Source organism: Peromyscus eremicus, chromosome 1 (assembly GCF_949786415.1).
Source record: "Peromyscus eremicus chromosome 1, PerEre_H2_v1, whole genome shotgun sequence".
In the NCBI taxonomy this organism is placed as follows: domain Eukaryota; kingdom Metazoa; phylum Chordata; class Mammalia; order Rodentia; family Cricetidae; genus Peromyscus; species Peromyscus eremicus.
In genome coordinates, this window is record NC_081416.1 from 113,420,100 (window position 1) to 113,443,074 (window position 22,975).

The window sequence follows — 22,975 nt, forward strand, 5'->3', positions numbered from 1 at the left end:
AACAAAAGTACCACTGATTAAATTACAAAATTAAGTGTTTCTATTCATTTTTCTAAACATGATATAAGGTTAATAACTACAGTATAGAATGTGACCACATAATCATTTAAAACCCTCTAGTCCTCAATCATTCTGTAAGCTTATTTTTAACATTTTCATGGACAAGAAAGGGGTTTGTCTTGAAGTGTTCCATAGGTATCACAGGGAATAGTCTACTTGAATATTAATAGGAGCTTGGATTAGAGACAAAGAAGAGGCAAAAATAGTACTGATTAAGTCATAAAGCTAGGTGCTACTGTTCATTTTTCTGTTTTTTATTTTTTCTTATTAAGCTTTTTGTTTATTTTTCATACCAACCAGTTTCCACTATCTGCTCTTCTCCAGTTCCCTCCCCCACATGTTTTCTACACTCCTATCCACTCCTTAGACATGACAAGGCTTCCCCTAATAGTCAACAAAGCATGGCATAAAAAGTTGTGGCAGGACAGAGCTTCTCCCCTCTGCATCAAGGCTGAGCAAGGCATCCCACCATATGGAATAGGTTCCAAAAAGCCAGCTCAGGTGCCAGGGACAGAGCCTAGTCCCACTGCTAGGGGCCCCAAAAACATACCAGGCTACACAAATGTCACCCACATACAGAGGGCCTAGGTGGGTCCCATGAAGGCTTCCTAGTTATCTGTCTAGAGTCTGTGAGCTCCCACAACTCAGGTAATATGTCTCTATGGGTTTTCCCATCATGATCTTGACCCCAACTTTCTTAAAAATTCCCTCCTCCCTCTCCAACTGGACTCCTGAAATTCAGCCCAGTGTTTGGTTGTGGACTTCTGAAACTGCTTCCATCAGTTACTAGATAAAGGTTCTGTGATGACAATTGGGATAGTCACCAATCTGATTATAGGAGAAGGCTAGTTCAGGCACCCTCTCCACGCTTGGTAGGAGTCATAGCTGGGGTCATCCTTGTGGAATCGTGGGAGTTTCCCTGGCACCAGGTTTCTCCCTAACCCCGTAATGGCCGCCTCTATTAAGATATTTCTTACGTTGCCTCCCCAACTTGACCATCCTCATCCCTCATGTTGCCATATACCACACACTCCTTTATACCACCCCACCCCCAGTTTACCCAGGAAGCCTACCCAGTGTGATCCAGGCTTCCCTCTTAGGGTCCTCCTTGTAACCTAGATTCCCTAAGGCTGTCAGTTGTAGCCTGGTTATCCTTTGCTTTACATCTACTATCCACTTATGAGTGAGTATGTTTATCTTTGTGGGTATCAGTTACCTCACTCAGAATGATTTTTTTCTAGTTTTATTCATTTGCCTTCAAATTTCCTGATATTTTTTTACCACAGTAATATTCCATTATATAAATGTATTGCATTTACTTTATTCATTCTTTGGTTGAGGGGCATTTAGGTTGATCCAGGTTATGGTTATTAGGAATGATGCTGATGTAAACATAGTTGAGCAAGTGTCCTTGTGATATGATTGAGCAACCCTTGGGTATATATCCAAGAGTGGTATCATTGGGTCATTGATTCTCAGTTTTCTGAGAAACTGCCATACTGATTTCCAAAGTGGCTGTAGAAGTTTTCACTCCCACCAAAAGTGGAGGAGTGAGTGTTCCCCATGCTTTACATCCTCTCCAACATAAGCTGTCATCAGTGATTTTGATTTGAGCCATTCTGACAGGTGTAAGATGGTGTCTCAGAATTGTTTTGATTTGCATTTCCCAGAAGGCTAAGGATGTTAAGCAATTCATTAAATGTCTTTTGGCCATTTGAAATTCTTCTGTTGAGAATTCTCTGTTTAGATATGTAGCCCATTTTTTATAATTTTTTATTTTATAATTTAATTTATTTTGCATATCAGCCACAGATTCCCTTCTCCTCCCCTCCCCCCCCCGGCGCCTTCTCCCCAGCCCACCCCCCATTCCCATCTCCTCCAGGGCAAAGACTCCCCTGGGGATTGAGTTCAACCTGGTAGATTCAGTCCAGGCAGGTCCAGTCCCCTGCTCCCAGGCTGAGCCAAGTGTCCCTGCATAAGCCCCAGGTTCCAAAGAGCCAGCTCATGCACTGAGGACAGGTCCTGGTCCCACTGCCTAGATGCCTCCCAAACAGTTCAAGCTAATCAACTGTCTCACTTATCCAGAGGGCCTGATCCAGTTGGGGGCTCCTCAGCTATTAGTTCATAGTTTATGTGTTTCCATTCGTTTGGCTATTTGTCCCTATGCTTTTTCCAATCTTGGTCTCAACAATTCTCGCTCATACAAACCCTCCTCTTTCTCGCCAATTGGACTCCTGGAGCTCCACCTGGGGCCTGGCCATAGATCTCTGCATCCGGTTCCCTCAGTCATTGGATGAGATTTCTAGCACGACAATTAGGGTGTTTGGCTATCCTATCACCAGAGTAGGTCAGTTCGGGCTTTCTCTCAACCGTTGCCAGTAGTCTATTGTGGAGGTATCTTTGTGGATTTCTGTGGACCTCTCGAGAAGAACAGGAAATAAGAGACCATGATAAATGAAGACCACATAAGAACAGGAAGAAGCAAAGTGTAGCCCATTTTTAACTGGATAATTTGGTGTTTTGGTGTCTAGTTTCTTGAATTCTTTATATATTTTGGAGATCAGCCCTCTGTCAGATGTGGGATTGATGAAGACATTTTTTCCATTCTATAGAACGCTATTTTGTCTTATTGAACATGTCCTTTGCCTTACAGAAGATTTTCAGTTTCAGAAGGTCCTATTTATTAATTGTTGATCTCAGTGACTGTACTACTGGTCTAATATTTAGAAAGTAGTGTCCTTTCCCACTTACTCTTCCATCAGGTTCAGTGTAATTGGATTTATGTTAAGGTATTTGACCCAATTGGATTTGAGTTTTGTTCATAATGATAGATACAAATCTATTTGCATTCTTCTACAGGTTGACATCCAGTCATGCCAGTACAATTTGTTGAAGTTGCTTTTTTTTTTTCCATTGTAAAATTTTGGCTTTTTTGTCAAAACTTGGGGTCTTTGATTTTATTTCATTGATGCATGAGTCTGTTTTACCATCAATACCAAGCTATTTTTGTTACTATAGCTCTATAGTAGAGCTTGAAGTCAGGGATTGTGATGCCTGCAGAGGTGGCTTTATTACACAGGACTGTTTCAGCTATCCTGGGTATTTTGTTTTTCCATATGAAGTTGAGTATTGTTCTTTCCAGATCTGTGAAAAATTGTGTTAGGATTTTGATGGGGATTGCATTCAATCTGTAGACTGATTTTCATAAGATTTCCATTTTTTACTATGGTAATCCTACCTATTCAAGAACATGGGGAGATCTTTCCATTTTCTGATATCTTCAATTTTTCTTCAAAGATTTAAAGTTCTGGTCATACAAGTCTTTTACTTGCTTGCTTAGAGTTACTTCATGATATTTTATGTTATTTGTGCTATTATAAAGGATGTTGTAGGGACGGTAGTGGCGCATGCCTTTAATCTGAGCACTGGGGAGACAGAGCCAGGTGGATCTCAGTGAGTTCAAGGCCAGCCTGGTCTACAGAGTGAGTTCCAGGAAAGGCACAAAGCTACACAGAGAAACCCTGTCTCAAAAAAACAAAAAAACAAAAAGACAAAACAAAAAAAAGATGTCATTTTTCTGATTTCTTTCTCAGCCCATTTATCATTTGTATATAGGAGAGCTACTGATTTTTTTAGTTAATTTTGTATCCTGCCACATTATTATCTAAGGTGTTTATAAGCTGTAGGAGTTCTCTGGGAGAATTTTTAGGGTCACTTATGTAGACTATTATATCATCTGCAAATACGAAAAGTTTGACTTCTTCCTTTCCAATTTATAGCCCTTGATCTCCTTTTGCTGTCTTATTGCTCCAGCTAGAACTTTGAGTACTATATTGAATAGATATTGAGAGTGGACAGCCTTGTCTTGTTCCTCATTTTTGTGGAATCACTTTGAATGTCTATCCATTTAACTTGACGTTGGCTGCCAGCTTGCTATATATTGTTTTTTATTATGTTTGGTATGTTCCTTGTATCCCTGATTTCTCCAAGACTTTTATCATGAAGGGGTGTTGGATTTTGTCAAAGGCTTTATCAGCATCTAATGAGATGATTATATGGTTTTTCTTTTCATTTCTTTATTTGGTGTATTACATTGACAGATTTTTGTACATTAAACCACACATGCATTTCTGAAACAAAGCCTATTTGGTGGATGAATTTTATGTGGTTTTGGATTCAGTTTTCCAGTATTTTATTGAGTATTTTTGCATCAGTGTTCATTAGGGAGATTGGTCTGTAATTCTCTTTCTTTGTTGTGTCTTTGTGTGGTATAGGTATCAGGGTAACTGTAGCCTCAAAAAGTGTCTGGCAATATTCCCTATGTTTCTAGTGTGTGAAACAATTTGAGGAGTATTGGTCTTAGCTCTTCTTTGAAATTCTGGTAGAATTCTGTGCTGAAACAATCTGGCCCTGAGCTTTTTTGTTTGGGAGATTATTGATAACTGTTTCTATTTTCTTAGGGGTTATAGTTCTATTTAAGTTATTTATCTGATCTTGATTTAATTTAATATGTGTTACCTATCCAGAAAATTGTCCATTTCTTTTAGATTTTCCAATTTTTTGTAGTATAGGTTTTTGAAGTATGAATATAGCTGAAGTTTTTATGGTCCCGCCCAGCTCCCATTGCCCTGTGGTCCTGCAGCTGCTCAGACACAAGTAAATACACAGAACTTACATTATTTTTAAACTATGGTCATGGCAGGCTTCTTACTAGCTTGCTCTTATCTCTTAAATTAACCCATTTCTGTAAATCTATACTCTGCCACATGGCTTATGACTTGCAGTATCTTTACATTTGCTTCTCCTGGCGGTGGCTAGCAGTGTCTCATCTGCTCTATGCCTTTATCTCTTTTTAGTTAGAATGTCCTGCCTAACCTTACTCTGCCTCACCATTGGCCAAACAGATTTATTTCTCAACCAATCAGAGCAACACATATTCACAGCATACAGAACTTTATCATTGATCATACGACTTAATGAGTCTCTGGATTTCTCCAGTGTCTGTTGTTATGACCCCCTTTTCATTTCTGATTTTCTTAATTTAGATATACTCTCTCTGCTTTTTGATTAGTTTGCATATGGGTTTGTCTACCTTGTTGACTCTCAAAGAAGCAATTCTTTGTTTCATTGATTCATTGTATTGAGCTCTTTGTTTCTATTTTGTTTATTTCAGCCCTCACTTTGATTATTTCCTGTCATCTACACCTCCAGGGTGAGGATGATTCTTTTCGTTCTAGGGCCTTCAGGTGTGCTGTTAAGTTGCTAGTGTGAGATTTCCCCAATTTCTTCATGTAGACATTGAGTGCTATGAACTTTCCTCTCACTGCTGCTTTTACCCATAAGTTTGAGTATGTTGTGCATTCATTTTCATTGAATTCTAGAAAGTCTTTAATTTCTTTATTTCTTCCTTGACCCAGTGGTGATTCAGTTGAGTGTTATTCAGTTTCCATGAGTTTGTAGGCTTTCTGCTATTTGTGTTGTTGTTGAATGAAAACTTTAAGCCATGGTGATTTGATAAGATACTGGGCATTATTCCAATTTTTTGCATCTTTTGAGATTTGCGCGGTGGCTAAGCATGTGTTCAGTTTTAGAGAAGGTTCCCTGAGGTGCCGAGAAGGTATATTCTTTGTGTTTGGGTGAATGTTGTATATATGTCTGTTAAGTCCATTTGAGTCATAACATCTATTAGTTCCCTTATTTCTCTGTTAAGTTTCTGTCTGGGAGACCTGTCTATTGGTGTAAGTGGGTTGTTGAAGTCTCTCACTATTAGAGTGTGTGGTTTTATGTGATTTAAGCTATTATTATTATTATTATTATTATTATTATTATTATTAAGAAATTTTCTATTCATTTTACACAAACCACAGATCCTCCCTCCTCCCTCTTTCCGCCCCCCAGCTTTCCCCCCAACCTACACCCCATTCACACCTCTTGCAAGACAAGGTCTCCAATAGGGAGTTAGCAGAGCCTGGTGCAAACAGTTGAGGCAGGTCTAAGCCCCTCCCTTTTGCACCAAGCCTGCACAAGGTGTCACATCTTGGGCACTGGGCTCCAAAAAGCCTGCTCGTGCACCAGGGATGGATCCTGATGCCCCTGCCTTGGGGCCTCCCAAACAGTTCAATCTAAACAACTGTCATGCCTATCTAGAGGGCCTCATCCAGTCTCATGGGGGCTCCACAGCTAGCGGTCCACAATGCATGGGTTTCCACTAGTGTGGCTGGTCATCTCTGTATGTTTTCCCATCATGATCTCAATGTCCCTTGCTTATAGAATCCATCCTCTCTCTCATTGATTGGACTGCTGGAGCTCAGCCTGGTGCCCAGCCATGGATCTCTGTATCTGCTTCCATCAGTAACTGAATGAAGGCTCTATGATAACAGTTAGGGTATTCATTAATCCAGTTACTGAAATAGACCAGTTCAGCCACCATCTCCAATATTACTAGTAGTCTAAGGTGGGGTCATCCTTGTGGATTCCTGAGAACTTCCCTAGCACCCTGTTTCTTCTTCATTTATCATGGTATCACTTTTTTTTCTGCTCTCCCAATCTGGCCCTGGGCCAGCTAGAAACTCCCATTTCCTTATGTTCTCATCTCCCATTCCTTGCCCTCCATTACCCCTCCTTTCCCCCAGTTTGCTTTTGTATATCTCATCTATTTGTCCTTCACTGGGCTCTCTGTGTCACTCTTAGAATCCTCCTTGTTAGCTAGCTTCTCTGAAGCTGTGGATTGTAGTCTGGTTATACTTTGCTTTACATCTGGTATCCATTTATGAGTGATTACATGCCATGTTTGTCCCTCTGAGTCTGGGTTACCTCACTCAGGATGATATTTTCTAGTTCCATCCATTTGCCTGCAAATGTCATGATATCATTGTTCTTTACTGCTATGTAGTACTCCATTGTGTATATGTGCCACATCTTCTTTATCCATTCTTCAGTTTAGGGGCATCTAGGTTTTTTCCATGTTCTAGCTATTATGATTAATGCTACTATTAACATAGTTGAGCATGTGTCCTTTGGGTAAGATTGAGGATTCCATGGGTATATGCCCAAGAGTGTTAGAGCTGGGTATTCGGGTAGATTGATTCCCAGTTTTCTTAGAAAATGCCATACTGATTTCCAAAGTGGTTGTACAAGTTTAAAGAGGAGTGTTCCCTTGCTCCACATCCTCTCCAACATAAGGTGTCTTCAGTTTTTGATCATAGCCATTCTGACAGGTGTAAGATGGTATCTCAGAGTTGTTTTGATTTGTAAATTTTTTTAATTAATGTAGAAATATATACAATATAATAAAATTAACTTTAAATTTTGTAATAAATTAAAATCTATAGCAATGTAAAACGTTTATCCTATATTTCTATATCATAGCCCCCTTTCTTCTTTTAGAAAGAGATTTTATTTATAACTAACCTATTTAAATAAAAATAAACATTAATTTTTTTCTTTTTTTAATTTTATAATTTAATTTTACATATCAGCCACGGATTCCCTTGTTCTCTCCCCTCCCGCCCCCCCCCCTGTTTCTTCAGGTACATTCTGAAGATAACTTTAGTTTCTTTATTTCTTTTTTTTTTTTTTTTGGTTTTTCAAGACAGGGTTTCTCTGTGCAGTTTTGCGCCTTTCCTGGATCTCGCTCTGTAGCCCAGGCTGGCCTCGAACTCACAGAGATCCGCCTGCCTCTGCCTCCCAAGTGCTGGGATTAAAGGCATGCGCCACCACCACCTGGCAACTTTAGTTTCCTAATGCTCTCAATCACTGTGGAAAAAATAAAGGAAATGGTACAAAAACAGAAAAAAAATAAATATTAATAAACAATATTTTGGGAATTTGGGCAAAGCTTCTCATAGTACTTCCTGCTGAGAGGGGGCACTGGTAATCTTATGGGGATCTTGAGAAAATACGAGATAATAGTCAAGTCCTGGGCAGACCGGCTATAACCTTTGTTGATAGGTACCATCTGTTAAGGTTCAGGAGGTCTGGCTTGATCAAATCTGATCCATCTTAACCTGGAACAAATCCATAGCTTCTTGCTTCCTGTGGAAACAAAAACAGAGCCTTCTTTCCCAAGCAACGTATCTTTAGATCCATGTTTTGAAGTCAAGATACCTTTAAAATATACATATTGGTGTAACTAAGCAGCCTTAACAATCAAATGTCTTTCTGCAGTTAAAAATCCCAAAGACTATATAATCCAGACTCTGTGTGTGATTTCCATCTTTATGTGGATTATTTTTTATATTATTTTTATTTTCTTTTTAAAGGCTTTATTTTTTAAAACTGATTCCTTATATAACTGTCTATATTCATTTTACTCTCTCTTTCAAGCCTATGTACATTTTTACACACACTGTAAACTGTTTAGGCTTTATGCCATCGGAATCTGTCTTATTCTGAATCTATAATCCTTTTCTGGACAGGAGAGAATTTAAACTTCGAAACTGCATGGCCAGGATGAAAAGCAGCAGCCTTACCTGCTGACTCTGCCCATTTCAGCTTTTCCACATGGTGGAGGTAATTCACCTCCAGCTCTGGGCCATGTGTACCATCAGCTCTCAGAAGCAGTAGGTCTATGCGTCCATTAAGCAGTTTTTAGCCCAGAAACCTCTTTTTTTTGTACTTGCAAAATCTAAATCCACCATGCAGCATACTGTGCAGCTTGGAGACACTTCTGTGTACCGTGGTGAAAATCTACCTTGGTGCTTAGCCCAAGCCCACATGCTGTGAACCCACCATAGTGTAGCTCACAGCTGGCCTGAGCTACACATTTAGGAAACTGTTTTTAGCTCTGTTTTAGAATCTGTTTTTTAAGCTTCCTCAGGTTTATGTGGATCAATGCCCAACAGTGAGCGCCAAATGTAGCCAGAAGATTCTCGGTTCCCACCAGGCATCCACAGTTGGGACAAATTTCTTACCCACAGTCTCATAGCACGCTAATAAAATAATCACTCAGAAGCTTATATCAGTTATGAACTAGATGACTTATGGCTAAAGCTTCTTGCTAGCTAGCTCTTATATCTTAAATTAACCCATTTTTATTAATGCATAAGTTGCCACATGGCCTTGGCTTACCAGTCTGCCGGTATATTGTTCCTTGTGTGGTGGCTGTTGTCTCTCAACACATTCTTCCTCTCTCTCTTTGGATTTCCTGCCTACCCCTAAGCTGCCTTGCCATAGGCCAAACGGCTTTATGTATCAAAAATCAGAGCAACACATATTCACAATATACAGAAAGACATCACCCATCACAACAGGCTATCCAGAAGGAACCCTAATGAGGGCAAAGCATTGATAGAGTAGTAGAAACCAAGAGCCTTGGATCAGACCAATGACTCTTTGCAATGAACACTTGCTAGTAAAGATATTTGGACAAAGGGATTCACAGCCTGACCCACTGTGTCATACTGCAGCTTTCATGATGAGATATTTTTAAGATTTTTTTTTCCTTTTTTTTCTCTTAAATTTTGTTTTATTTGCGGGTTGTGCAAGGGGGAAGGACAGATGCAAAGGAATGGAAAATGAATAGAATCAAGATACATGACGTTAAAGACACATAGAATAAATAAGTAAATAAATATGTAAATAAGTAAATAAGAAAAAAAGAGAGAAAAAAGACTGATGTCCTGTGTATTCAGCTCACTTCTTTAACCTGCCTTTTAAAGACAATGGGACATCACACCTTACATGCCTTGGAATTCCCATGTAATCAGCTTTTGCATTCTAAGCTTATGAATAACTTTAATTTTAAGCTATGTACTCTTCCAGTACCCTGGCCCAAAAGTAATACATTTTATGGTTAGAAATTCAGGAATCAGAAAATAGGTCAAAAGTAACTTTATAAAATTAATATCCACAAGTGTTGAAGACACATACAGATATTAAATCATATTGGTTTGTTTGTTGCTGAGATCATTTGGGATCAGTTGTAGTCAATGATTTAATTCCTTGTTTAAAAAAAAAACTACAAATTCTGTAAAGAATCTTGCATTTCTTCCCTGATGTTACACTTTCTGAGCTGTTCTGAAAAGACAAAGCAAAGCCTATTATTGGAGGTATAGAAACACAGGCACTGTGAGACAGACAGACAGACTGATTTACAAAACAGCATTCAATCAAGCACAGATTCAGATTCACATAACAGACAGACAGAAATGACAGAAGACTCAGGAAAAGAAGTAGAGTAATATAGGTTGATTGGGGGGTAACATATAACAAAGGAAAGTGCTTTTAATTTCCTTTCTTTAGTGCTACATATCCACATTATTGGTGACTGAGTTTATCATTAATGTATTAAAACCTATGCAGCACAAGACTCAGTGTTTTGGGGTACATCATCTACAAGCAAACACAATTGATTTGCATTAGTGGAACTTTCTCAAATGACTGATATTAATGTAAGAAATAAGTTCATTTAAGACCTACCAATGCACTACCTTCATGGCTATATATATATTATGTAATGCTACAATAGCATACAATTTCATACTAGGAAATTAGAATTAGCAGAGGTTATCCATAAATTATAGTTAACTATCAGCTGGTATACTATTCAAATGAAAGCATTAAAATGGAAGAAATCAAAGCTGTAGATGTAGAAATAGCTGATCACAAAATACACATCTATGGGAACTGAGGTCTTGGTCATGTGATAGAACTCTAATATGTGGTTTTCTTTCTACCTTGATATTCAGGTAGTGATGAAAAGTTCTGGATTCAGAATGATGATTGAACTTCTAACACAGGCTGCTCCATGGGATTGTGTGCACTAGCAGGTACTCAAACATGTGAATCATACAGTGCATGTTCTATCGATATTGACAGCAAATATGTATTCATACTATTTCCAGTCATGAACATTATTGTTCATAGTGCCTATATGTCTGTAATAAGCTCTATCTAGGATTAACTATTTCTTACACTTCCATCTCAAAACTCATTTGTAATAATCTGGTACAATACAAGTCAACAATTCAAATGGTAATCAGAGAATCAGTTTGATGAACTAAGCTTTTTAACAAATTTGCACAAGAGGAATCAGGTTTGGGGCCTTCATGTCCATTGAAACAGATGGAACCATAAGGGATATGGAGAGAAAGATAATCATAAACAAAATTATTACCCCTTATTTGTCACCTGGACTAAGAAACTCAGATGCAGGGCCTCAGGACACAGAGTGCTTAAGAATCCTCCAGAGGTGAACAGTGGGCTGAAAAACATGACTGAGAGAAGTACATGCATTCTTTACTAGTAACTACAGTAATAAAAAGAGACACCTAGATGTGTTCATGCATAATTGATACATGGGTTTCTGTCTGACTCTTCATGCTGCACTTTATTCAGACTCCTCTCTTGGAGACATGACAAAGATGCTCTCTTTGATCTTTGTCTTTTTGGTCCTGAAGCTTTCCCTCATTTTTTGCAGTTTGACTGACCCCAAGTGCTTTTGGAGAGTAAAAGACAAGAGAAACCAGGAAGGAGATGAAGAGCTTGATTGTTTATTTTCTATTTACACAAAGCATGGATATGTGAAGAATGATCATTTCACTGGGAATCTAGACAAGAAGTAAGTACATCTTTCATTCATTAATTTTAGTAGATCATGGAAGATGATGTATTCTAGGGGTACTGAGAAATAGAACATGACTCTGTGTGTTCTCAATCTGTTTTGCTCTCCCTCCTCTGGGATATAATCCAAATTTATTTCATGTTTTACTGCTGGTTATCTCCCTATAGCTAATGATTAAAGGGATAGTTTGTAGCTTGTTTTTTTTTTATCACTCTTGAGTCAACATTTCCAGGCAGAAGCTGAATAAATGGCCCATACTGTCTACCTTGCTCCTAGGAAGAATCCCTTAGTATGACAATTCCCATCTCATCAAATCATGTGATGTCTCTCAGAAACATAGTACCAAACTTATCTTTGTGTTTACTTCACAGAGACTACAGTAAGATGGTGTTTATTGGCCTGCTAGTGCTTCATCCATCAGCATGGATACCCAGTTCCTGCAGTTGGAATGTAGTGTATCTGCCCTGACTTTAAGTTACATCTGTTGAAAAGATACACAGATTTTGTTTAAAAACTCTGTCATAATTTCATAATTGTTGTATTCTATGACTCCTGCAGTTGAAATCAGGGTTGAGAATGCTATTTCTGTTCACTAAAAAATTTTATGCTTTCCTTTCCTTTACATTCTGTTTCATAGGAATAGATACATTTTTGTTGTTTTAACAATGTCAGGACATTTTTCAAGTTCTAAATTGGAAACTTATAAAGCATCTGCTTATCCTAGTACATAATGTGTGCATTTGTTAGAAGAGGAGATGCCCCTGCAAGCAATAATTTCCTATTTCCCTTTTCACGTACTAGAATAAAAGGTGTTCCTGTGTTACCTGCAAACATTTGAGAGAGGAGCACTAAAGTTACAAATTCTGTCAAGTTTCCCCTGATGGAAGGTCATTTCCTGACTATAAATGGCCATATCTCTTTCTGCTGCATATATTTGATGTGTTAAATTTATTCCACATTTTCATCTCTTTCATTTTACTAAAAATAGATTATTTTCTCATATAATACATCCCAACCACAGTTTCCCACTCTCAGCTCCTGAGGGAACCTCTCCTCCAACCATCTTCCTAGATCCTCTTTTGTTTCCTCTTCAGAAAAGATAAGACCTCCAAGAAAGATGAGCCAAACAAAACAAAACAAGATACAATGAGGCAAGTCAATTGTTGTATACAATTTTTGCTCTGTTAATCCTATCAATCCATGAGCATGGGAGATCTTCCCATCTTCTGATATCTTCCTCAATATCTTTCTTGAAATACTTGAAGTTTTTATCACACAAGTCTTTTACTTGCTTCATTAGAGCTACTCTAAGATATTTTACAATATTTGACACCTCTGTGAAAGATGTTGTTTCCTTGTTTTCTTTCTTACCCCATTAGTTATTTGCATATAAGATTGCTATTGAGTTGTTTTTTTTTTTTAACTAATCTTGTATCAACCTGCTTTGCTGAAAATGTTTATCAGTTGTAGGAGTTCCCTGGTGGAATTTTGAGTGTCTTTTATGTATTTTATCATATTATTTGCAAATAAGGATATTTTAACTTCTTACTTTCCAATTTGTATCCCATTGATCTATGTCAGTTGTCTCATTGTTGTAGCTAAAACTTGAAGAATTATATTGAATGGATATGGAGAGAATGGACAAACTTGTCATGTTTCAGTGGAAATGCTTTAAGATTCTCTCTATTTAATTTGATGTTGACTACAGTCTTACTCTAAATTCCGTTTATTATGTTTATAATTATTATGTCAGTATGTCCCATGTATCCCTAATCTCTCCAGAATTTTTATCATGAAGGGGTGCTGTATTTTGAAGGCAATTTTGGCATCTAATAAGATTGGTATGTGTTATTTCTTTCCTTTCAGTTTAGTTATATGGTGGATTATATTTACTGATTTTCCTATTTTGAACCATCTCTGCATCTCTGGGATGAAGCCTATTTGATCATGGTGGTTGGGCTTCTTGATATGTTCTCGGATTCAGTTTGCAAGCATTTATTGAATATCTTTGTATCATGTTTATAAGGGGAATTGGTCTGTAATTCTCTTTCTTTGTTGAGTCCTTAGGTGGTATGGGTTATAAGGGCAACTGTGGCCTTATAAAAGGATTTGGGCAATGATCGCTCTGTTTCTATTTGTGGATAAGTTTAGGAGTTTAATCATTAACTTTTCTTTAAATACCTAGTAGAATTCTGCTTTAAACCATATAACCCTGTATGGTTTTTTTTGTATTGTTTTGTATTCTATTTTAGTGGGATTTTTTGATTTGTTTTGTTTTGTTTTAGAAGAATTTAATGACAGTTTGTGTTTCCTGCAGGGTTATAGGTCCATTTAATTTTTATCTGATATTGATTAAACTGTGGTTAGGAAATTATCCATATCTTTTAGATTTATAATATTGTGGAGTACAAGTTTTTATAGTATGTCATTATGATTTTCTGTGCTTCTTCACTGTCTCTTCTTATGTCCCACTTTATGTTTCTGATTTTGTTAATTTGAATATTCTCTTTGCCTTTTAGTTAGTTTTGATAAGAGTTTGCCTCTCTTGTTGATTTTCTCAAAGAATCAACTCTGTTAAACTGAATCTTATAGTGTTCTCTTGTTTCTATTTTATTAATTTCAGCCCTCAGTTTATCTTGCCATCCACTCCTCTTGGGTGTGATTTCTCATGCTTTCCTAGAGTTCCAGTGTGTTATTAAGTTGCCAGCATGAGATCTCTCTAATTTTCTTATTTAGGCACTTATGCTTTGAGTGCTTAAGTGCTTATTAAACCTCCTACTTCCACATTCATTGTATACCATAAGTTGGGTATGTTGTATATTCATTTTTATTAAATTTTCACAAGTCTTTAATTTTGTTCTTTATTTTTGTCTCTACCATGTTTCCCTTTGATATACAATTGTTCAGGTTCCATAAGATTTTAAGCTTTCTGTTGTTTCTGTTGTTGTTGATATCAGCTCTAATCCATGGTGGTTTGATAGGATAGAGGGAGTTATTTCAATTTTCTTGTATCTATTAAGACTTTTATTATGTTTGAGTATGTGATTTTGGAGAAAGTCCCTGAAGTGTGGAGAAGAAGGTACGTTCTTTTGTGTTTAAGTAAAATGAACTGCTAAGTATCTATTAGGTCTATTCGGTTTATAACGACAGTTAGTTTCAGCATTTTTCTGTTTAGATTTTGTCTGGATGACTTGTTCATTGATGAGAGTGGGATATTAAAGTCTCTCACTATTGTTTTGTAAGGATCAACATGTGATTTACTTTACGATGTAGTGGTGTTTCTTTTACAAATGTTCTTGTGTTTAGAACATAGACGTTAACAATGAAAACGTCACCTTGGTGGCTTTTTCCTTTGATGAATATGTAGTGTCTTCTCCATCACTTTTGATTAATTTTTCCTTTGAAGTCTATTTTGGTAGAGATAAAAATGGCTACATCTGATTGCTTCTCAGGTTAATTCATTGAGAATATCTTTTTCCAACATTTTACCCTGAGGAAATATGTATCCTTGATGTTGAGGTGTGTTTTTTGTATTCAGGTGAAGGATAAAAGGATAAATCCTGTTTTCACATCCATTCTGTTAATCTCTCTCTCTCTCTCTCTCTCTCTCTCTCTCTCTCTCTCTCTCTCTCTCTCTCTCTCTCTGTGTGTGTGTGTGTGTGTGTGTGTGTGTGTGTGTGTGTGTGTGTGTATGTGTAGTTTTTTGTGGGGAATTGAGACCATTGTCACTGAGAGATATCAATGACCAATGATTGTTAATTCTTGTTATTTCATTGGTGATGGTGGTGGTGGTGGTGGTGGGTGTGTATTTCCCTTCTTTTGGTTTTGCTGGTATGGGATTATTTATTTCCTGTGATTTTGTGTGGAGTTAAGCATCTTGGGATGGACTTTTCCTTCTATGACCTTATGTATTTCTGGATTTGAAGACAGATATTGTTTAAATTTGACTCTATCATGGAACATTTTCTTTTCTCCATCGATGGTGTTTGAATATTTTTCTGGATATTATAATCTGGGCTGGGATCAGTTTTTGCAAACTGCAATACCAGCTCTCAGTTCTGTCCCCAGGGTTACTTGGAGAATGTTTTGCAGGAGCAGGACCTAGGAAATTTTCTTATCTATAATAAATTCACACACAAACTATTTGGATCACACTCTTTTATTCTACTTTTCCCCAGCTTCAACTTTCCATAGCTTATATACATATACTACAGCAAACTTTGGCAATAAAAAAGATTACAAGACTATTTCTCAGGGTCACAAAGCATTTCTTTGTAAAAAGATTAAGAGACACAAATAGCATAAACTTGTCAGCTTTGATTAGTGGCCAGCTACAGCTGCAGTAGTAAAAGTTTGGCTTGTAACATTATCTCTTAAAGGGAGAGTTTACAGGGGTTACAAAGGGTAAAACCTGAACTATTGAGAATTCTAAGGAAGAAGTAAAAAAATCATGTACTATTCTACATTTCTTAAGTGTAACTAATACTATAGGATAACATTTTATGATCAGCAAAATGCAAAAGGCGCCAATTTCTCCTGGCCCAGGGCACAGTCACCACTGGAAGCAGTTTCTAATTAGCGAATATGCAAGGGCAAACTTTCTCTGAGTAACCATGGCAACCCGTGTAAAGAAAGGGGGAAGCCAACTGTACTGATTCACATCAGCACTTTCTCCAAAGGCTGGCTGGCATAGAAAACCATCTCAGATCCAAAAGTACATTTTCTGTCCTATATGTAGCCTCAGAACACAAGGAGGGAACCTTGTAGTTTTATGTTCAAGGCTGAGAGGCCAGGCCATCTCCCTGAAATTCTGCCAGTCTGTGGAACTTCTCCCACAGTAACTAGGCTTAAAGCTGATTCCCTCTAGACTAGTTTAAATTAACTCATTAATTGTCTGCTATCCACATAAAATCCAGGACTTAAACATAAACAATTAGTAAACTGAGCCTAAAATCTTGCACCATAAACTGAGGTAAAAAGTATATTCAAAATGTTAATTGCTCAGGGAATATTGCCACATGTCAGTCTGTGCATTGTCAACTGGTCCAGGTGGGGGAAGCCCAGGGCAATTTAGGTCACTTATGTGCCCCAAAAGACATTGATTCAGCAAAATCAAACAGTCTATAATTCCATCCTTGAGTATAATCTGTGAAAGTCCAACTGGTGATCTCTCCACAGAGACACTTCATCTGACCACTTTGTCCTGTCAGTGAGCTAATGACAGAGAATAGGCTTCTAAGTTTCTCACTGTATTGTGGAACAAAAGCTGAACTATGAGGGCTTTTTTTATTCAACAGAAATATGCAGTGTAGGGAGAATTCATCCTTCTATCAATACACAGGAATAATTGTGCCAAGACACTGAAGAACACACTGCCAAGGTTGTGGGACAAGTACCATGCCTGTTTTAGAGGGGAACCATGGTATCACACAAGAGGATTACAGACAGAAGCAGTCAGCTATTCATAGGTAATACTTCTCATAACCTTTGCTCATGAGTTTCCTACAAAAGATAGTTGTTTTCTGGTGGGTTGGCTTTATGAATATTAGATCTCACGTACTGCATATCTTTGCAGACTCCATCAATCAGTGGTCTCTTAGAGTCTGCACCATGTATGTACAACCCCTTCTAGATTTTAGGGTCTCCATTGACCCTAAAGTCATGTGTAATTTTAGTTTGTTGGCATTTATATGTTACTTGTTCTTTTTCTTTTGCAACTTTTAGTATTCTTTTTTGTTCTGTATTTTTATTGCTATGTGGCAACATCAAATCTTTTGAAATGAGCCTTAAACCAAATCATATATTATCTGATTACTCCCGTGATCTTTGTGCCACTGTTAAACTAGCACATCTTTCAGGCAGGTCACCAATATAGATCTAAGGGTTTGTAGTTGGCTTATTGTTTACCTTTCTCTTTTGGTAGTATATAGAGTATCTTCAAGTATCATGAACAGTAGTCAGTCGATATGAAGTCTTTAGGTAAGCAATAGCTTGACGTCATCTTCAGTGAGCTGAGTAGATGTCATCTTCAGCCATAGGGCTTTACTATCAGTTTATAAAGAGAAGGCTTGGCAATAGCCTGGCTTGTTTAGGGTTCCCATGGTGTCCCTCTGGTTAGCTGTTTCATAGGATTTAACCTGGCACCAGTTAAGTATCATTGGGTGATAAAAGATGTCTGGCAGTGTTGGTCTCCTCATTATTTGGCAATTTCATTTAGATTGCCTTCATACATGTATGTATTTTAGGTTGGTTATGCTGTTTTATATTTCCATACAATGAACATGGTTGAGAAAGTGTCTCCATAATAGGATGTAAAGCTACCAGGGTATATGTCCAAGAGTAGTGTGCTGGATAGTTTTATGTCAACTTGACACAATCTAATGCAATCTGAGAGTAAGGAACCACAATTAAGATGATGTTGCCATAGGACTGGTCTAAAGGCATACCTGTGGGGCATTTACTTAATTAGTGATTGATGGGGAAAGCCCAAGGCATTGTGGATGGAACCATTCCTGGACTAGTAGTAACAGGGAATATAAGAAAACAGGCTATGTATGTCATAAGAAGCAAGCCAGTAAGCACCACCACTCCATGCCTGCCTGTCAGCTTCTGCCTGTTTTACTTCCTGCTCTGATTCTCTTCTACAGGGACATGGAAGTGTAAGGCAAACAACCCCTTTTCTCCCAACTTGCTTTTTTGTCATGGTTTTTCACCACAGCCATAAAAACCCTGATCAAGACAGGTAGTACAGCTTGATGTTGATGTAAATCTATACCAAGTTTCCTGGGGAACTTCCACACTGATTTTTATAGTGCTGTAAAAGTTTGAACTCCCATCAGCAATGGATGAGCATTACTATTACTCTGCATTCTTGTACCATGAGTTGTCATTTGTTTGGTTGGTGTTGGCCATTCTGACTAATAAATCAAATTTCAAAGTACTTTTGATTTGCATTTCTGTGATAACTAAGGATTTTTAATATTTCCTTATGTATTCCTCAGACTTTTGTGTTATCACTATCAAGAATCAATCCTTTTTAGACCTGTACTACATTTTTGGCATTATTTCTTTTTTTCTTTCTTCTCTATATTTAGTATTATTTCATTCAATGTATCCTGAGCACAGTTTTTCCTCCATCAACTCCTCCCATTTCCTCCTCCTCATGTCCTTTCTCCCACAATTCATTCCTCTTCAATTTCCTTTCAGAAAGAAAAGGCCTCCCATGGATATCTACCAAACACAACATAACAAGTTACAATAAGAGTGGGAACAAACCCTTATATCAGGGCTGAGCAAGTCAATCCAATAGAAGGAAAGGGGTCCTAAGGGCAGGCAAAAGAGTCCAATATCCCCAGTCCACTGTAAGGAGTCCCACAAAAACAAAAAGAAACAAGCTAACAACAATAATGTACTTGCAGATGACCAGCTATGGTGATTGAAAGTTTTGCTGGGTATAGTAGTAGTCTGGGTTGGCATCTGTAGTATCTTAGAATCTGCAGGATATCTTTCAAAGCCCTTCTAGCTTTTAAAGTCTCCCTTGAGAAGTGGGGTGTAATTCTAATAGATTTGCCTTTATATGTTACTTACTTTTTTTTTCCTTGCAGCTTTTGATTCTTTCTTTGTTCTGTGTGTGTAGTGCTTTGATTATTATGTGGTGGGGGACTTTCTTTTCCTGCCCAATGTATTTGGTGTTCTACAACCTTCTTGCAACTTTATAGGTGTGTCCTTCTTTGGGTTAGGAAAATTTTCTCCTAAAGTTTTGTTAAATATATTTTCTGGATCTTTGAGCTTGGATTCTTCCTGTTGTATTCTTATTATTCTTAGTTAAGGTCTTTTTTCAATTTAACTTCTTTATTGCTGCTTTGAGGGTTTCATATTATATACCACAATTCTGCTCACCTCTTGGTCCCCCATATCCTCCCCTCACCTCTGCAATGTCCCCCCACAAAAGAAAATTTTTAAAAAATTCAAACAAAACAAGCATGAAAACAAACAAACAAAAACAACAAATACAAACTAAACCAAAAAAAAAAACCCTCTTCACTTCTACTTCTACTGTCCTGCCTATCCAACACCTCTTCTTTCATCATGGTAGCATTGGCAACCTCAGTATGTCATATAGTATACCCTTTTGTCCAATCAGCTTTACTAACAAATGTTCATTGCAATGAGTCACTGGTCTGGTTCAAGGCCTCTGGTTTCTGGTACACTATCTACACTAGATCCTCATGGAAATGCGTCTGTGATAACCCATGGCCACCCCCAAGTCATGGCAATTCTGCAGGTTTTGTTCCACAGGGCCAGTCCCTTCATGAGTTCCAGAAGATCCTAGATGGAGTAGATGTTTGGGTGGGCCATCCCAAGACCCAGATATGGGCCTGGGTGGTAGCCAGCTGGTCAGTCTGGCCACTGGTTCTAGCCCAATCCCTGAGGGTCTGGTCACCTTTCCTGTGGTGAAGGGTGAAGCCAGCCCTCCCAAGTGCAGGGGCCAGTACTCCAGAGCCAGCTCTCTAGCTGCAGTGTCCAGTGAGAGGTAAAGCCAGATTTCCCTGTGCCAGTGTAGGGCAGAGCTAGTTCAGCATGGCCCTCTGATTTCATCTTGCATGTTTCCTATGGGCCCAAGGTGACATGGGCCACAGACATCAAAACAGACCCCAGCTGTAATTAGAATATGGACCCAGACATGGCCCTCAGCAGTATCTTGGATGCAGATGACATTCTGCCTCTGGGTTGAAGCACTGGCCACTCAGGTCAGGATGGGTCTTGTTCAGGATACCATCAAAGCCTCAGGTTGTAGCACTAACCCTGGGCTTCTATGTTACCATTGGTACCAAAATGGGACTCAGACTTCAGCACAGACCCCAGCCACGGTAGGATCACATACCCAGACATGGTCCTCAGCAGCAGCCTGGTCTGGATGTCACCATTGCCTCAGGTGGCAGTACAGGTCACTCAGATCATCACTGGCCCCATTGGCAGTGTGGCTCTCAGACACCAACATGTCTCCAGACCTTGGGTTTCTGCACAACCTTTGTTAGTAACTGGAGCCTAGGACATAAACACATACCCTGGCTGCAGTAGTGTCCTAGACCCAGACATGGACCTCAGCTGCAGCTATGGCCCAGACATCACCATGGCTCTGGGTAGCAGCACAGGCCACGCAGATCTGCATGTTCTTGGCTGCATCATGGCCCTTGGACAGCAACCTGGACTCAGGTGGCTGACATGCCCCTGGGCATCCTCATGGTTCTCAGTAGCAACAGAAACCACATACATCGATCCAGACCCTGGCCACTATAGGACCACAGACCCAGAAATGGCCTTCAGCAGGAGACTGGACCCAGATGATACCATGGCTCCAGGTGAAGTAGATTCATTCTGCCAAGAGTAGACATGTCTCACTGTCATGAAAAGCCTTAGGCTCTTAAACATCTTAAATGCCATATTATGTAAGTCTTTGAAGTGTTTGAAGACCACCTGTCTATCTAAAATAAATATCTGTATGACCTTGAAGCATACCTTACATGAGTACATATACATTGACTGTTGTATATGACTAACTACTAACCTACATTTCTTAATTATCCTAAAAAGTTTGTAATAATAACTTTCAGTAACTAGAAATTTACATTGTATTGGTAAATCAACTGGATAGGTACAATGCCTTAAATAATAGTAGAAACATATATACAATATAGTAAAAATAACCTTAAATTTATATCAATATACAAAATATCATAAATAGGAGTAGAAATATATAAAGAATGTGTTCTAACAAAGAAAACCTTAAATTTGTGTCAATATACAAAAATCCATACCAATGTAAAATATTTGAGATTAATAGTTGCTTTTTAGTTTCAAGGAAATTCAATAATCTACCCTTTTATTCTATCCTTTCCACATCCTCCTTTTTTCTTTTCAGAAAGAGATCCTTGAATATAGCCTCCTTTGTTCAGCTTTTTTCCTGACCATTACCAACAACAACTTGTAACCAACCCCCCCTAAATGATGACAAACATCCATATCCCACTGAATGATCAAAAACCACCCACCCTACCTCTTGGGAATGTGAGCATCATGTTCTCTAGACTGTTTCTTGTTGTCTGGGGGTGATGAGATCTTTAGTGGACACAGAAAATTAGGATAATCGAGTCCTGGGAGAGCTAGCCATAACATCTGTTGTCCAGTCTCTGTACAATGGGAAAGTGCAAGGCTTATCTGCAGACCTGGCTAAAATTGTCTGTGAGGGTTCACCGTTTCAGCCAACAGCCTTGAATGGATGCAGAACTCTTAGGAAACTGCAACAGAGGCACTCTGAGAAACTGAATCATCTGGGCCATCTATTTTCATTGGTGTCTGGTCCCCTTGCTCTGAGAACACACAAACTATCAAAGGTGATATATATATATATATATATATATATATATATATATATATATATGGAATGTGCAGTATGTACAAGTGAGTTAAAATGATTTTCTGTTTTATGTTTGAGCAGGTAAAATACATGTTACCTTTCTAGATTTATTTCTTTATATCTGTAGCAAGGATTCAGAGGGTCTTTCCTGATCAAACCTGATCTCTATCAACCTCGAAGGATCCATCGCCTTATATTTTCTGTGGAAAAAAGCATAACCTCTTTCCCAAAGCAGTATGTTTTCTGACTTCATTCTAAAGTTAAGGCATTCCTGAAGTATCTAGACTGGTATAATTCAGCAGTCCCTCTTACAATTCCATTTCTCTCAGCAGCTATGGTAATCAAAAAACTCAAAGTCAACAAGACACCATATAGGATCCAGATGCTCAGTGTATTTTTCATCTTTATGAAATATCCTTTTTATATTGTTATTCTCTCTTTAAAGGCATTATCTTATTATTTATAAACTATTTTTTCTATTACTGTCTGTACTCATTTTCTTTTTTTATTAAGCCTACACATTTTTAAACACACTGTAACCTGTTCAGAGTTTTTTTTCTGTCTGGATATGTCTTTACTGGGCACTTGTAGCATTCACTGACCATTTGAGACATATCTTTACCTGCCAGCAGAGCCACCACATGGTTCAGCTTAGTTCATGGTGCTGGTGCATGGCCCTGGTAGCTGGTACCAGCCTTCAGGCAGCAGCTGGTAGTGCAGCCTCTGTATGCCAAGCATCTGCCCACCTGAGAGATTACAGGATAGAAAGCCACATCTGGCTTTCTGGCCAGAACTTTTCTTAGCTTTCTCAGGCCCTGTGTTTGGATATTTGAGCCCCCAAGTTGGATGCCATATGTGAACAGATTTTTCTTTGGGCCACCAGCTCAAAAAAATGATACAGACTTATAATTAATTAGGAAAGCTCTGTCTATAGC

The 22,975-nt window shown here is 38.3% G+C and overlaps 1 protein-coding gene across 1 annotated transcript in view; it reads left to right on the plus strand.

Annotated features, from left to right (window-relative positions):
• The first annotated feature begins 11,414 nt into the window (after positions 1-11,414).
• Positions 11,415-22,975, plus strand: part of LOC131902251 (vomeronasal type-2 receptor 116-like) — a 34,404-nt gene continuing 22,843 nt past the window's right edge. The window contains exon 1 of the mRNA XM_059253282.1: positions 11,415-11,620. Within this exon, the coding sequence (XP_059109265.1) occupies positions 11,415-11,620 (206 nt within the window). The remainder of the gene's footprint in view (positions 11,621-22,975) is intronic.